This window comes from Diaphorina citri, unplaced genomic scaffold (assembly GCF_000475195.1).
Source record: "Diaphorina citri unplaced genomic scaffold, Diaci psyllid genome assembly version 1.1 scaffold1764, whole genome shotgun sequence".
NCBI lineage: Eukaryota > Metazoa > Arthropoda > Insecta > Hemiptera > Psyllidae > Diaphorina > Diaphorina citri.
The window spans coordinates 31,101-46,610 of NW_007379190.1; the positions used below are offsets into that span (position 1 = coordinate 31,101).

The 15,510-nt window shown below is 38.9% G+C and overlaps 2 protein-coding genes, 1 long non-coding RNA gene and 1 other non-coding gene across 7 annotated transcripts in view; 2 read left to right on the forward strand and 2 right to left on the reverse strand.

Moving 5' to 3' along the window:
• The first annotated feature begins 133 nt into the window (after positions 1–133).
• Positions 134–13,927, forward strand: LOC103517145 (tudor and KH domain-containing protein homolog). Its single transcript, XM_026829354.1, is given in 13 exon segments — positions 134–160; positions 215–368; positions 718–851; positions 1,147–1,252; positions 9,786–9,961; positions 10,385–10,492; positions 11,080–11,178; positions 11,430–11,511; positions 11,513–11,619; positions 11,868–12,094; positions 12,647–12,815; positions 13,384–13,564; positions 13,794–13,927. Coding segments are annotated over 13 exon segments (1,704 nt in total).
• Positions 4,651–4,722, reverse strand: Trnad-guc. The gene has a single exon. It is a non-coding gene; the product is annotated as a tRNA-Asp (tRNA).
• LOC108253421 lies at positions 7,431–9,255 on the forward strand. Its single transcript, XR_001809740.2, has 3 exons — positions 7,431–7,680; positions 8,639–8,692; positions 9,207–9,255. It is a non-coding gene; the product is annotated as an uncharacterized LOC108253421 (long non-coding RNA).
• Positions 13,928–14,816: 889 nt separating the features above from the next.
• Positions 14,817–15,510, reverse strand: part of LOC103517143 (speckle-type POZ protein B) — a 51,161-nt gene continuing 50,467 nt past the window's right edge. For 3 of the 4 annotated variants that reach the window (XM_026829352.1, XM_026829349.1, XM_026829351.1), the window contains exon 7: positions 15,050–15,427. In XM_026829352.1, coding sequence (XP_026685153.1) covers positions 15,150–15,427 — 278 coding nt within the window. In that variant the 3' untranslated portion in view covers positions 15,050–15,149. Of the gene's footprint in view, positions 14,974–15,049; positions 15,428–15,510 lie in introns of those variants that run through there. The other variant, XM_026829350.1, reaches the window with a different exon arrangement.

A 15,510-nucleotide genomic window follows, 5' to 3' on the forward strand; every position in this document is an offset into this window, starting at 1 on the left:
TTTCCCCATCTATATAAATAAAATTGTAGATTTGTCTGTACATTGCTTAGAATCGTGAAATTTTTAGTTATTCTTACTCCTTATCCATCCAACCTTATGTAGGTTTATTTTTTGTACCTATCTATTTTACAGGATGATGAGTTCAAGGTTCACAAAACAAGTCGGAATGTTGTCCCTTATGTAGGTTTATTTTTTGTACCTATCTATTTTACAGGATGATGAGTTCAAGGTTCACAAAACAAGTCGGAATGTTGTCATCAAAGTTGAAGTGAAGAAGGAGAACATTGGTATGATCATTGGACGTAATGGTTCCAACTTGAAGTACATTGAGAAGCAGACAGACACCAGGATAGATGTTGAGGATGAAAGTAAGTTCCCAAGTTGAGTGGGAAATAAAATAGATGTGAATATTTATTGGTACCTATGTAGGTTCTTACTTAGGGGTCTAAGGGTGCAAAGATGATTTCTAAAGAGATCATAATAATAATTATTTAAGTGTAGGTAGGTATACTTACTTATTTTATTTCTGACAGTGGTAACATCTGTAGCTACTTAAAAAAAAAAAAAAAAAAAAAAAATCCAAGGCAGACTAAGACACAATTGGCATGAAAATTTAAACTATTACAGGCTACAGGGTTGAATTGTAGAGGTTGTATTTGGCAATATTTTTACCAAAGACAATGGAGTTTTTTATGACCCTAACTCTTGATTTTACAGAAGAAGAAAGCAGTAATGTGAGGATACTTTCAATTCGAGGCACCAATGAATCTGTGCATAATGCTGAGACTCTGATATATAGTCAGATTAACAACCAACCAATCCTTGATGTGAAGGAGATTTTTATACCCACTGTAAGTAAAAGAGATAGCTTGTAAAATTTGATTAGAACTGGAGAGTCTCTTTACTCAAGCAAGAACTGGAGAGCCTCTTTACTCAAGCAGTAGGCTAGATTACCATTATAGTCAAATTATCAAAGAATATTAAAAAAGACTTTCTGGGTGAGATCCTAAAATTTTCAACTCTCTTCAATTCATTGACTGAGTATTCCACTGAAAAGAGTATGTAGTTATTCTTTTATAGTTCTCACAATAGACTAAAAAGTCCCGTTGTGCCAACAGAGACATATTTTGTTAAAATAATTTACAGAGTGCTGTTGGCAGAGTGATTGGCAAGTTGGGAACCAGTATCAAGGACATAATCAAGAAATCCAATGCAAAGATTGATGTGGAAAATAACAATAACCGACATGAAAGTAAGTTGTGATATCAATTAATATTTTATTTTAATGAAGTTCTAATTCATTTTTTTTTTAAGATATTTTCGTCACAAACTCGAAGAGAAAAGGAGGTTAGGTCGAAAGAATTATGAATACTAAGTTCACTTATCATCCCGAAATTGAAGAGCGAAGGAAGACAGAATAGGAGAAAGCCAGCCTTTCCTAAAATGAACCTTATTTGTTTAGGATAAAGATCGCTCAGGACGGTAATAAAACCCGCGACCTAGCGCTAACTAGGCTGGCAATTGGTGATTCTCATGATTTTTTTTTATTATCTCAGAAAAAACTATAAAAATTAAAAAAAATATTGAGACTAAAACGAAGAAAATGCGTTCACTAGATCGTGAGATACAGCTCTCGGAACATGAGAGTCTCAAGCACGCCGATATCATACCTAGCGACAACACTGTACTCCCGTGATGACGTCATCTACCAATATCGCACGACGCGCTGTGAGCTTATTACCATAGGGATTTGGGTTAGGGGCTCAAAGAGATCGAATAGGTACCTATCTACGCATTTTGTTATCACTATTTTTCAATAGGTATCAGCTTAGGTACTTATACCTATTTTCAAATTTAGATATTTTCATTCCATTTTTACTTTCTATTACCTTTACGTATAGGGAACCTATACAAGGTAATGAGAAAGTATTGCAATCGGTCCAAATTTTCAAAATCGGGAAATGGGTGGAAATATCCGTTTCGGGGTGCCCTGATTCCAAAAAAGTGGTTTTCAGCCCATGGTCTGTACGTATGTATGTATGTACGTACGTGTGTACGTATGTATGTATGTACGCACGCACGCACGTATGTGTGTACTACAGGTTTAAATGGGAAAAGGTGGTATACAAAATATCTCAAGAACGGTTAGTCATAAAGCGATGAAATTTGGTATGATATACCGGTATGGTCCAAGGACGCGACTGTAACAATTTGGTTAAAATCGGATAGTCACTCATCCAGATTTTAACCAAAGTCAATGTTTCTTCAGTGGGCAAAGGTGGTATACAAAATATCTCAAGAACGGTTAGTCATAAAGCGATGAAATTTGGTATGATATACCGGTATGGTCCAAGGACGCGACTGTAACAATTTAGTAAAAATCGGATAGTCACCCATCCAGATATTAACCAAAGTCATTGTGCTTAACCCTTATTTCGTAAACGGTAAGAGACATCGAAAACATTTGGTCATTTGGATGTGAATATTCTAATCTATGTGATTTTTCACGCCGAATCGAATGGTGCTACTTCTAGAACTGTCCGACTTACGATTGAGAAGTTGCGGGTTCGATACTCCCCTGTGATATTTTTTTTTTATGAAGTTTTTTTTTTTTTTTTTTTTTTTTTTTTTTTTTTAAGATATTTTCGTCACAAACTCGAAGAGAAAAGGAGGGTAGGTCGAAGGAACTATGAATAGTGAATACTAAGTTTACTTATCATCCCGAAATTGAAGAGTATGAAGAGCGAAGGAAAACAGAATAGGAGAAAGCCAGCCTTTCCTAAAATGAACCTTATTTGTTTAGGATAAAGATCGCTCGTCCTGAGCGTAATAAAACCCGCGACCTAGTGCTAACTAGGCTGGCAATTCCAATTCAAATTGTTATTCTAGATTTAATTTTATAATGCCTTTGAATTTGAACTCATATATTATTAACATATATTTGGAATTTGTTTGAATTTTATACCGTGTCATTTTGGCAAGCCACATTTTAGGCGTCCATTAATATTTTTTGTCTCCCACTTCTGGAAAATATTTTCCCTTCCTATGGAAATAGGTATGTAGAACCCAAAGTACCTAAAGAAACCTTACTCATCTGTAGGAAAAATATCTATCTCGCCTTAACAAATCTGCCTTTGGTAGAGATAAAAATAATAATAATAATATTATTACCGACCCCAATTTCATAATCGCTTCATTTTTACTTTCTTTCAGGTACCCTAGGTATATTTATTTTATCCATTGTTGTTTCTTGCTTTTAATATTGTATTGTGTGTGTTTTACGTTTGTTTTTTTACATCGACCATTGTCTCACGAGGCCTGCTCGTTGAAAGTATGTAAAATCCTAAAGAAAGATGTCAAAATGTATCCCAAGTCTGAAAAATAATAATATTATCTACTCCAATTTCATAATCGCTTCATTTTTACTTTCTTTCAGGTAGCCTAGGTATATTTATTTTATTCATTGTTGTTTCTTGCTTTTAATATTGTATTGTGTGTGTTTTACATCGACCATTGTCTCACGAGGCCTGCTCGTTGAAAGTATGTAAAATCCTAAAGAAAGATGTCAAAATGTATCCCAAGTCTGACTTTTATCGAGTTACCATCTCTTGTTATGAACGTAGAACTTAGCCTAGGTAATAGCATAAGATACATAGGATAGGTAGACCAACCACTTCAAGGAATCCATATAGCTTTCCAAGATCCGAAACAACTACACGTACGAGTATGTATTTCATTGGGGATTCCCAAACTGCGGAGATGCTGTCCCTAAAATGTAAACCTATTTTTGATGTGACTATCAATCAGTGTGATGAGACTTATCCGGAGACAAATGATCATACAGTGAGACCATTTCTGGACAATCTGAGGAATTCCAACCTGTTACCAAACGTGCCGCTGGAAAATAATAATAGCACCGAATATACTGATACTAACAAGCAAAACCAGTCTTAAAATAATGACTGAAGTGTTATCTAAAACTTTCTCGCTTTGAGTTCATCTAGGTTGTCGTGACAAATTTCAAGATCAGACCTCATTTTTGTGAGAAAATGTGAAAAAAAAAATCCCCCAAAAACTAGTTTTTTTTGGCTTAATGGTTCTCTGGACAAAATTTGCACAACCACTTTCGTGTTCCTGGTAAAAGACCTTTAATTTGATATATAATTAAATCCCCCAAAAACTAGTTTTTTTTTTGGCTTAATGGTTCTCTGGACAAAATTTGCACAACCACTTTCGTGTTCCTGGTAAAAGACCTTTAATTTGATATATAATTATGTAGGTCAACCAGGTTTGGATAAGTCCTTCTATGGGGACAGAGTGACAGACAGACGACACCGAAGCAAATACAATAGCCTGTCCACTATACCTTTTTTTTATTACTATTGTAGTAATAAAGGAAGGACGTTCTAAAAACCCCTGATCAATGATGATCTGTGCCTCCAAAAAAATAATCAAGTTCAGGTCACAAGAACTTACTTACGTACAAGAGAACAACAGAGAAAGCCAAAAGCACCAAGTTTTATTTTTTTGACGTTTTTGTAGAAAAGATTCTCACCCTAGGTATGTAAAAAAAAAATGGAAAAGGGGAAGGAATTTTGATTACGATGCAGATTAATTTGATTAAACTCGTAAGAAATATCAAGAAAAATTCTCCCCGGCGGGGAATCGAACCCCGGTCTCCCGCGTGACAGGCGGGGATACTGACCACTATACTACCGAGGATATGAACCGAGGTGGAAAAAAAGTAAAATCTAAACTTCAAATGTATTTTAGGAAAAAAAAATATTTTCCTTCACTTACATTGGATTTTGTTCTGTGTTAGAACAAACTATTCGTCTTGTTTTTTTAAGCAGTCGCTAGAGCGCAGCACAATATTCAAAAATAGCCCCCCTCTATTCAACTGTAAGCGCGTTTGCGTCTGCCTTGTAAGCGCTAGGTCACAGGTTCGATTCCCGCCCGGGGCTGATTTTATCCTAAACAGGTAAGTTTCGTTCTCAACTTCAAGCACAGAGACGAAAAAGCACTTCAAGCACAGAGACGAAAAAGCTTCGACTCCGCCATGAATCGAACCCGGGACCTCCAGAGTGCCAGCCTTTTCTGTTGCCAAATGTCCTCTTGGCCATGGAGTTTGCTTTCACATTTAAATAATGTACCTATGTATATTTAATCAGTAATTATCTACCTATACCTATGGTATCTACCTATTTGGTAGGAGTTAGGTATCCATTATCCAATACCTAACAATATTTACTACTAGTGGTTGACCCGTCCTTTGTACGGGACCACCACACACACAAACACACCCCCACACACACACCACACCCATCACACACATTCTTAAGAAACACACCTTTTACTAAACTTTTAGCTTACTTTAAACACATTTTACTTTTAGCTTCAGTTTTGTGAGGAAAGAAAACATTATCCACTCAGCTTTAACCTCTTTGGTGATTTGTAAACGGCGGGTTGAAGGAATTGACTTTCGTTGTCCGCAATTACGCTGGTACTTACCTACCGAACTACTAGCTAGTCCGCAATTACGCTGGTAATTACCTACCGCACTACTAGCTAACTACCACTTTGGATTAGGTGCAAGTTATACTTAGGTACACTGGAATCTATACCTCTAAGGGCTTAGTTACCGTTTCGGATCATAATATACCTAGGTGGGTATACATTACCTAGGTATCACCTCTCGGAGTACCTATTAGGTAGATTTATGTACCTACCTAGGTTTGTACAATGCATCAGGAATTACCTACCAAGCCGCGAGTTTTACATGCCTCGGTGGCGCAGTGGTCAAGACGCTCGCCTTTCTTATCAACGATTGCATTTCTGACCTTGAAATTGAAGCAATGTACAATTGATTGCATATATGTACATACATAATCTCAAGTGGTCCACGAGATTTTTTGGTTTATCAATAGTGGTCCGCCAATTCTAAAAGGTTAAGAACCCCTGCTTTAGGGGCTTAGTTACCGTTTCGGATCATAATATACCTAGGTGGGTATACATTACCTAGGTATCACCTCTCGGAGTACCTATTAGGTAGATTTATGTACCTACCTAGGTTTGTACAATGCATCAGGAATTACCTACCAAGCCGCGAGTTTTACATGCCTCGGTGGCGCAGTGGTCAAGACGCTCGCCTGGTATTCAGGAGGGCGTGGGTTCGATCCCAGCCGAGGTATGGAATTTTATCCTCATTTATTTGAGAATTTGACCGCATAATAATGGAGCTCTCGAGGTTAGGTGGTAGAGAACGCCTAAGGCGTTAACCTCGCCTAGTGGTTGCCTTCCACTCGAGAGTCTATTATTATTATTACCTCAGTACTCCTCAATCGAGTCAATCTCTGTTTAATCTAGGTAGGTACTTAAATCCCGAGATAATCCACCTTGTGAGTAGGTAGGTACCTAGGTACTTTTGATAATTTACTGAACTCGGCATTACCTAGGTATCACCTCTCGGAGTACCTATTAGGTAGATTTATGTAGGTACCTAGGTTTGTACAAACTAATGTGTAGTTTACGCCAGACCAAATTTTACGTTTCATCGGATCATTGGTCTGGTCTGGAGGAAATCAAAACACTTTTGATTTTTGGTCCGTCAGACCAGGAACTTAGACTAATGTGTAGTGTGTCCTGGACCAAACTATGAAACAACTTTCACTAGAGACGAATCAGAACAGACTGATGGTCCGGCGGACGGGGTCCGTGTAATGTGTAGTCCTTTCAAATTTTGTTTTGATCCGCTGGACCAAATTTGGTCCGACGGACGCGGTCCGTCTAATGTGTAGTCCACTTTAAGGGGACTAGGTAATGTGTAGTGTGTCCTGGACCATCGGACTAATAAATGTGTAGTGTGTCCTGGACCAAACTATGAAACACCTTTCTCAAGAGACGAATCAGAATAGACTGATGGTCCGGCGGACGGGGTCCGTGTAATGTGTAGTCCATTCAAATTTTGTTTTGATCCGCTGGACCAAATTTGGTCCGACGGACGCGGTCCGTCTAATGTGTAGTCCACTTTAAGGGGACTAGGTACTCAACATTAGACGGACCAGACTGTAGCAGACCATTCTCCGCACGTAAATTTGGTCCGCAAGACCATGGCGGACCGGACCTTAATTGTCCCAAAATCGAAGATAGAAGAAGGAGACCAGCTATAACGAGAATGAACCTTACCTATCTGTACAGGATGAAATTAGCCTCGGGTGGGAATTGAACCCGAGACCTAGCACTTTCAAAGCAGACGCGCTACCTTTACAGCTAACTACTTCTAGGCTGGCCAAAGAAACACACCTTGTACTAAACTTTTAGCTTACTAAACACATTTTACTTTTAGCTTCAGTTTTGTGAGGAAAGAAAACATTATCCACTCAGCTTTAACCTCTTTGGTGATTTGTAAACAAAAAGTTTTTTTGAAAAAAAAAAAAAATCAAGAAAATTTTAAATTAGCAATTTTTTCTGCTTTTCCTGAATTTTCCTGTGAGAGTTTATTATGTTAATCAAATTATGTTTATTACGTATTGCAAATATTAAATTATCTAATTAGAAGTCTCTGAAACACCCAAGAAACTTGTGTTTTTAGATCCACTTCTTGGGAAAACACATTCCTAGGATCAACGTAAAATCAACAGCTTGAAAAATGAAGGCATTCAAATCTCTATTGAGCTCAGGGTAAGATAATTTTCAATAGATAATCATCTTTCAGAATTTTTCTTTGAAAAGGTGACAGAAAGTAGTATTTTTGTCTAACACATTGACAGACAGAAATTTCGTAGAGTGGGTAATCATCTTTCAGAATTTTTCTTTGAAAAGGTGACAGAAAGTAGTATTTTTGTCTAACACATTGACAGACAGAAATTTCGTAGAGTGTTTCCGAAAACAAAGTGGTTAACTTTGCAATTCACATTTTGATAATACCTATTGTAATGTCAAAATAATGATGTCACCTCTCAATTTGGACTGCTCTAATATACCTACCATTCTTTAGGGAGAGGTGACCCCATAAGAGTGAGAAAAGGGAATGGAAGAGAGTGATAGTGCAGGCAGAAGGGAGTGATGGTGAAACATAATTAGACCAGGTTTCTTCATAAGAGTGAGAAAAGGGAATGGAAGAGAGTGATAGTGCAGGCAGAAGGGAGTGATGTTGAAACATAATTAGACCAGGTTTCTTCTTTGAATTAAACATTGGATGGAGGGAACTGAAAAATTAAGTTCTTGTTCTCCCAAAATCAAGCATCATGAGTATGTTAGGTACCCTCAGGAAAAATTATTTGAATAAAGTGTACCTACCAAGTACCTAGGTACTCATGAACAGGTTTCTTCTTTGAATTAAACATTGGATGGAGGGAACTGAAAAATAAAGTTCTTGCTCTCACAAAATCAAGCATCATGAGTATGTTAGGTACCCTCAGGAAAAATTATTTGAATAAAGTGTACCTACCAAGTACCTAGGTACTCATGAAAATAAAAACATAATACCTGTTACCCTCTTAACAAATGTGGTGGGTAGATTTGTATAAATTTAACACTTAAGCCCCAGAGTAGGTTCTTTGCATATGGAGTTTGTCTGAAAACTAGGTGGATACCTACATGGTAATTCAACATACCTACTCAATTACATCTGTTTCAGGTTTATTTGAAGAACAAGAGCTCATATTTCTACAATGAGTGAGCTTGTTCAAAGGTTCGGACTGAGGACAATACTGTCGGGTAGATTTGTATAAGCTTAACACTTAAGCCTCAGAGTAGGTTCTTTGCATGTGGAGTTTGTCTGAAAACTAGGTGGCTTAGCCAACACCTAAGAGCAGCCTAAGACGCATTTCGTTCTTATTTGAACTCATCAGTTAGACATAGCTCTCAGGTGCTGGCCAAGAATTTGGAAGTGTTATGTACCTACATGGTAATTCAACATACCTACTCAATTGTCAGATGTGGAGTGTGGACGGTGCGGACTGACGGTCCGTATGGTCCGCACTTCAAAGTCTGGCAAAATCAACGAGAGAAAAAAAAAAACATACATTAGATAGATACCAAATAGAAAAAATAAAAATGTAATTGTCAGCTAGTTTTAAGACCTATCTTTATGTATATTATTATCACAATAAAATCAACATTTATTTACAATTTACAATTTACAAATTACATCTGTTTCAGGTTTATTTGAAGAACAATTCTACAATGAGTGAGCTTGTTCAAAGGTTCGGACTGAGGACAATACTCTCTGTGGGTGGTGTGTGTGCAGTGGGGGTGACAGCTTGGATCATTTATTATCTGGCAGATGACTCGGTTAGTAAATAGACCCTTTTGATCACTTTATGTAAACACTACCTACGTAGGTACCTACCTATGTAGGTACCTATCTACCTACCTATGTAGGTACCTACCTATATAATAATAATAGTGCTTATTTATACTGCTCGCATAGGACTGATAAGTCCCTTTACTCCAGCGATTTATACTGCTCGCATAGGACTGAAAAGTCCCTTTACTCCAGCAGTAGGCTACTACTATTATTGTGGTCAAATTCTCAATATTGAGGACTAGTGGTTGACCCGTCCTTTGTACGGGACCACCACACACACACAAATACACCCCCCACACATACCACACCCGTCACACACATCCCTCAAATTGTTATTCCAGATTTAATTTTATAATGCCTTTGAATTTGAACTCTATGTTATTTGGAATTTGTTTGAATTTTATACCGTGTCATTTTGGCAAGCCACATTTTAGGCGTCCATTAATATTTTTTGTCTCCCACTTCTGATGCACAGACACTAAAATCACCATCCGAGGTACTGAAGATCAGATCTCACTGGCTATGGAGATGATAAATCAGAGAGTGGAAGAATATCAGGAAGTGAAAGCCAAGATGAATGAAGGCATTAGCAAGAGATCCCCATACAGAAGCCTGAAGAATCAGAACCAAGCTCCTCTGGAACCTTTGAGTGTAAGAAATTATAGGGGTACCTACATATTTTTTATTAATCCATCGAATTTAATGAATCCGGATTCGACTAATGGATTTGGAAAACCCATACAGTGGACTCGAATTTTCAGAACCAACATGTTTTTTTTTTATATAGGTATAAGTATATATATATTTTTTATCCTCTCAAAATTGATCCGTAAAAAAAAAAAAAAAAAAAAAAAAAAAAAAAAAGCAGAGGTGTATTAACTTGCTGGGTTGCACAGAGTGCGCAGCCAGGACGCGGTCCAGTCCAGATGAGGGCTCTCAAAATTCCTCATTTCCATCACGTCAGGGGTCACCAATTTAGCCAACACCTGGGAGCAGCCTAAGACGCGTTTTGTTCTTATTTGAACTCATCAGTTAGACATAGCTCTCAGGTATTGTGTATATTTGGTGTTTCAGGTACAGGAGAGTGAATTAAGAGCTGAGAAATTAATATCAACAAGTAGTGATGGATCTCTTACCGTATTTATGTCTGCTGTGGCCAATCCTGATAGATTCTGGGTACAGGTAAGTCCTATTTTAATAACTGTATCTATTGTTAATTGAACGATTCATGAAGTGAGAAGTGAGTTCTAAGTTCCAAGATTTAACTTGACGATTTTCCTTCCGTTTGTTTGTTTCATTTTATCTCTTGATTAGTTTGTCCAATTTTGAATAAATTTGTCTAGACTGTTGGGCCATTATTGGAGCTGCGGATTTAAGGAAGTAGGTATCCCATATCCCATAGTAGGTATTCTCTTCTTAGAACATAAAACAATCTCACTTATGGGTTTTTTTATGCATCAAGTTTACTGATTGTTTTTCAGTTTGAATAACTGTATATATTGTTAATTGAACGATTCATGAAGTGAGAAGTGAGTTCTAAGTTTTAACTTGACGATTTTCCTTCAGTTTGTTTGTTTCATTTTATCTCTTAAATAGTTTGTCCAATTTTGAATAAATTTGTCTAGACTGTTGGGCCGTTATTGGAGCCGCGGATTGAAGGAAGTAGGTATCCCATAGTAGGTATTCTCTTCTTAGAACATAAAACAATCTCACTTATGGGTTTTTTTATGCATCAAGTTTACTGATTGTTACTTTCTTTTTCATTTCAGATCATGAATGATCGAGCAATAGAGTTGGATCAACTTGTAGAATCAATGACGGATTATTATAATCAGAAAGCTAACCAAGAAACTCATCGGCTTACAGAGGTATGTGATATATTGAATGTTAGGTATAAAATCAAGGCAGAGTGAACGGTTTTAGTCGACATCGATCGATGGCTATCCACTATGTGTGAACACAGCTTAATGGCTCTTCTTAGTTCCTGTTGTTGTGAGCTGTGATGCTATGAAATTTTTATGTCACTACAAGGACTCGAATTACTGTCCCCAAATTACGGGTCCAACGTTCTCCGCGTTACACACTGGGTTTCAATTCTTGCATGTTCCAATTTTTTCAGGTTAAGCCAGGTCAAATTGTAGCTGCTCTGTTGCATTTGGATCAGAAATGGTATCGTGCCCAAGTAATGACTGTTAGTGATTTCATTTCAGATCATGAATGATCGAGCAATAGAGTTGGATCAACTTGTAGAATCAATGACGGATTATTATAACCAGAAAGCTAACCAAGAAACTCATCGGCTTACAGAGGTATGTGATACATTGAATGTTAGGTATAAAATCAAGGCAGAGTGAACGGTTTTAGTCGACATCGATCGATGGCTGTCCACTATCTGTGGACACAGCTTAATGGCTCTTAGTTCCTGTTGTTGTGAGCTGTAATGCTATGAAATTTTTATGTCACTACAAGGACTCGAATTACAGTCCCCAAATTACGGGTCCAACGTTCTCCGCGTTACACACTGAGTTTCAATTCTTGCATGTTCCAACTTTTTCAGGTTAAGCCAGGTCAAATTGTAGCTGCTCTGTTGCATTTGGATCAGAAATGGTATCGTGCCCAAGTAATGACTGTTAGTGACAGTACACCTCCTACTCTAGAGCTGTACTTTGTAGACTATGGGGATTCCATGGATATGCCACAGCCCAGTGTGTATCAACTGAACCCTACCTTCCTCGGGCTGAGGTTCCAAGCGATTGAGTGTAGCTTGGCCAATGTGAGACCCGTGTAAGTAGGCGTTCAGTCCCGACCCTCTACCATAGCCTAGTACACATCCAAGAGAAAATAAACAAACCATACTAATGAATAGAAGCGGCCTCAACAGGGCCTTGACCATAGCTCCGACCCTAGCAGAAAAAAAAAAAAAAAAAAAAAAAAAAAAAAGGAAAAAAACTGATTTGAATCGTCAGCCTCTCAATCAGATGATTGCTTTGGGCTGACATTTGGTTTTGAGTACAAAAACTTTACGAGTGGATGTCCTTTGCACTCATGTATTTCTTTCGAAAGGGAATTTGAGTCATCGTATTGCTACAACAATATTGTACTCTTCTTTTTCAGAGGGGACGTTTGGTCAGAAGAGGCTATCTCGTGTTTTGAAGATCTGACGCATGTAGCCCAATGGAAAGTTCTACTAGCCCGTGTAGAATCTTATAAGGAGACCAGTACTGATTTACAAAAACATTACGAGTGGATGTCCTTTGCACTCAAACTTTGTATTTCTTTCGAAAGAGAATTTGAGTCATCGTATTGCTACAACAATATTGTACTCTTCTTTTTCAGAGGGGACGTTTGGTCAGAAGAGGCCATCTCGTGTTTTGAAGATCTGACGCATGTAGCCCAATGGAAAGTTCTACTGGCCCGTGTAGAATCTTATAAGGAGACCAGTACTGATTTGAGATCCGGAAGTCCATTGCCTTGTGTCAGCTTGTTTGATACTAGTGGTGAACAGGTGAGTTGATTTGAGTGGAACTTATTTACTAGGTGCGGTCAGGGTACTTTTCAAAAGTCACGTCAATGGAAAATTGCTACAAAAAGGTCACAAATGAGCAGTGACCGGTGTTATTATAGGGTTAGGTTAAAGGCAAAAAGGAGTTTCTTTTTCATTGTCGTGGCTTCTGCATAATTACCGAGGTCGTTGTCTGTATATTTACTAGGTGAGGTCAGGGTACTTTTCAAAAGTCACGTCAATGGAAAATTGCTACAAAAAGGTCACAAATGAGCAGTGACAGGTGTTATTATAGGGTTAGGTTAAAGGCAAAAAGGAGTTTCTTTTTCATTGTCGTGGCTTCTGCATAATTACCGAGGTCGTTGTCTGTTTTTGCCATGGAAAAGCGACATAAAAAACTTGGCGCTTTTTTTTTCACATTTTTAATCAATTTATATTCATGTTTTATCCCCCCTACAGGATGTAAACATCAGTCAAGAATTGATCTCCCGAGGTTTAGTTTTTGCCATGGAAAAGCGACATTTTTTCACATTTTTAATCAATTTATATTCATGTTTTATCCCCCCTACAGGATGTAAACATCAGTCAAGAATTGATCTCCCGAGGTTTTGCCGTGAGCTCCAAGTCCGGATCCGAATTACCGGATGGGCGTCCTAACGGCAACACAAGTGCCGGATCTAACTCCTCTGATTCAGATACTCTGGTAGAATCTACCGCTCCGGTTACCAATGCCGAAAATACCCTGTCACCAGGTGCATGGAAAGACGTTTGGGCAGCAAAATAATAATGAAAAAAGTCGCTCAAAGTCCCAAGTTCTCTGGTAACAAACTTCATTGAGTTTGTGATTGGTGACATCTTTCTAACTCCAATATCACCAGAAACCATAATTAGAGTAGGATACTGTCTTGAGGATGAAAAACCCGTAGGACAACCACGTAGTCTATTCCCCCGGCAGTATCATACAATCCGCGCCTTCACCAGGTGAAGCTAATTCCCTAGGAGCGAATTCCCTCCTGCCTCCATCACCGAACAATTTGACTTCCAGACCAAACAGTGTTGCCAGCTCGACTTATGAGAGGCCGAACAGTGTTGCCAGCAACGTGATCCGCGCCTAAGCAATCCTTTCTTAATGATAACTACTCAGCCATAATTCCCTTCTTCCATGATTCTTAGTTTCCTTCTTGCCCTAACCTCACACGTCCCTTGTTCCTGAAATCTACATGAGGGAGGAACTTACGGAAACTTTCCTGGCAGATGATGGCCAGGTTCTACGGGTCAAAGTGACCAAGTGTAGAATGACGCATCTGTTAAGACGAATGTATCGAGTTTCCATATGTTTCTCCCGTTCGTCTCTGTGGCTTCTAGGCTACGTCCACATACCAATGATTTAGAAGGGTAATGGAACCAAATTTAATGTAGAATGACGCATCTGTTAAGAAGAATGTATCGAGTTTCCATATGTTTCTCCCGTTCGTCTCTGTGGCTTCTAGGCTACGTCCACATACCAATGATTTAGAAGGGTAATGGGTGACCAAGTGTAGAATGACGCATCTGTTAAGAAGAATGTATCGAGTTTCCATAAGTTTCTCCCGTTCGTCTCTGTGGCTTCTAGGCTACGTCCACATACCAATGATTTAGAAGGGTAATGGATAGAGCATAGCCTAAGATTCACAAAATGAAGGAATCAAAATGGCGGATCCCCAGTGCTGAATTGTGTAGAAATCAGTCGTTGGAATCAATAAATTACATGGCGGACCTTCCACAAATGTGACCGTTGCGAGGTTGAAGGAATGCTCTATCCATTACCCTTTTTTAGGCTGAATTACACTAGCCCGATACTCCTTCTTTTTCTTCGCCTTATCCCGTGGAGGTAAAGACGGGGTCGGCGTTTTTCGTCAGTCTCTCAATCAGCCCTAGCTAGGGTGATTGCTTTGGCCGAAATATTTTCGTCGATGACCTGTTTCAGAGTATTGGGCTAGTGTAATTCAGGATTGGAATCTTCGACTTCGCCTTATCCCGTGTAGGTAAAGACGGGGTCGGCGTTTTTCGTCAGCCTCTCAATCAGCCCTAACTAGGGTGATTGCTTTGGCCGAAATATTTTCGTCGATGACCTGTTTCAGAGTATTGGGCTAGTGTAATTCAGGATTGGAATCTTCGACGCCTTATCCCGTGTAGGTAAAGACGTGGTCGGCGTTTTTCGTCAGCCTCTCAATCAGCCCTAACTAGGGTGATTGCTTTGGCCAAAAAATTTTCGTCGATGACCTGTTTCAGAGTATTGGGCTAGTGTAATTCAGGATTGGAATCTTCGACACATAAGAAATACGATTACTTCGGCGTTCAAGCCTCGTCCAGATCATCTTCGCTGTCCATATTGCTGGAAATGGAGCTGCCCAGTCCTGTCTCCTGCGCCTCCATGAACAGTTCTGGATTGGCCATCTCCATAACACGCCAAGCAAGACATGTCGTGTTCACAATGGTCGTGTTGAGCTCGCAATACGCCAGGGCAGATTTCTTGAGGAGGTCGCATTGGAATTCGTCTGCTATGAGGAGCAGGGAGGCTACGTTGTCCGGAGAGATGACTTCGAGAAGGTTGCGCTCGCAGATGGATTTCAGTCCTGGTGGAGAAGAAGTAAAATTAGTACATTATTTCCAAGAGGTTCGATAGAGGAGACTGTAACTGCCGCGGTCTTATCGTCCC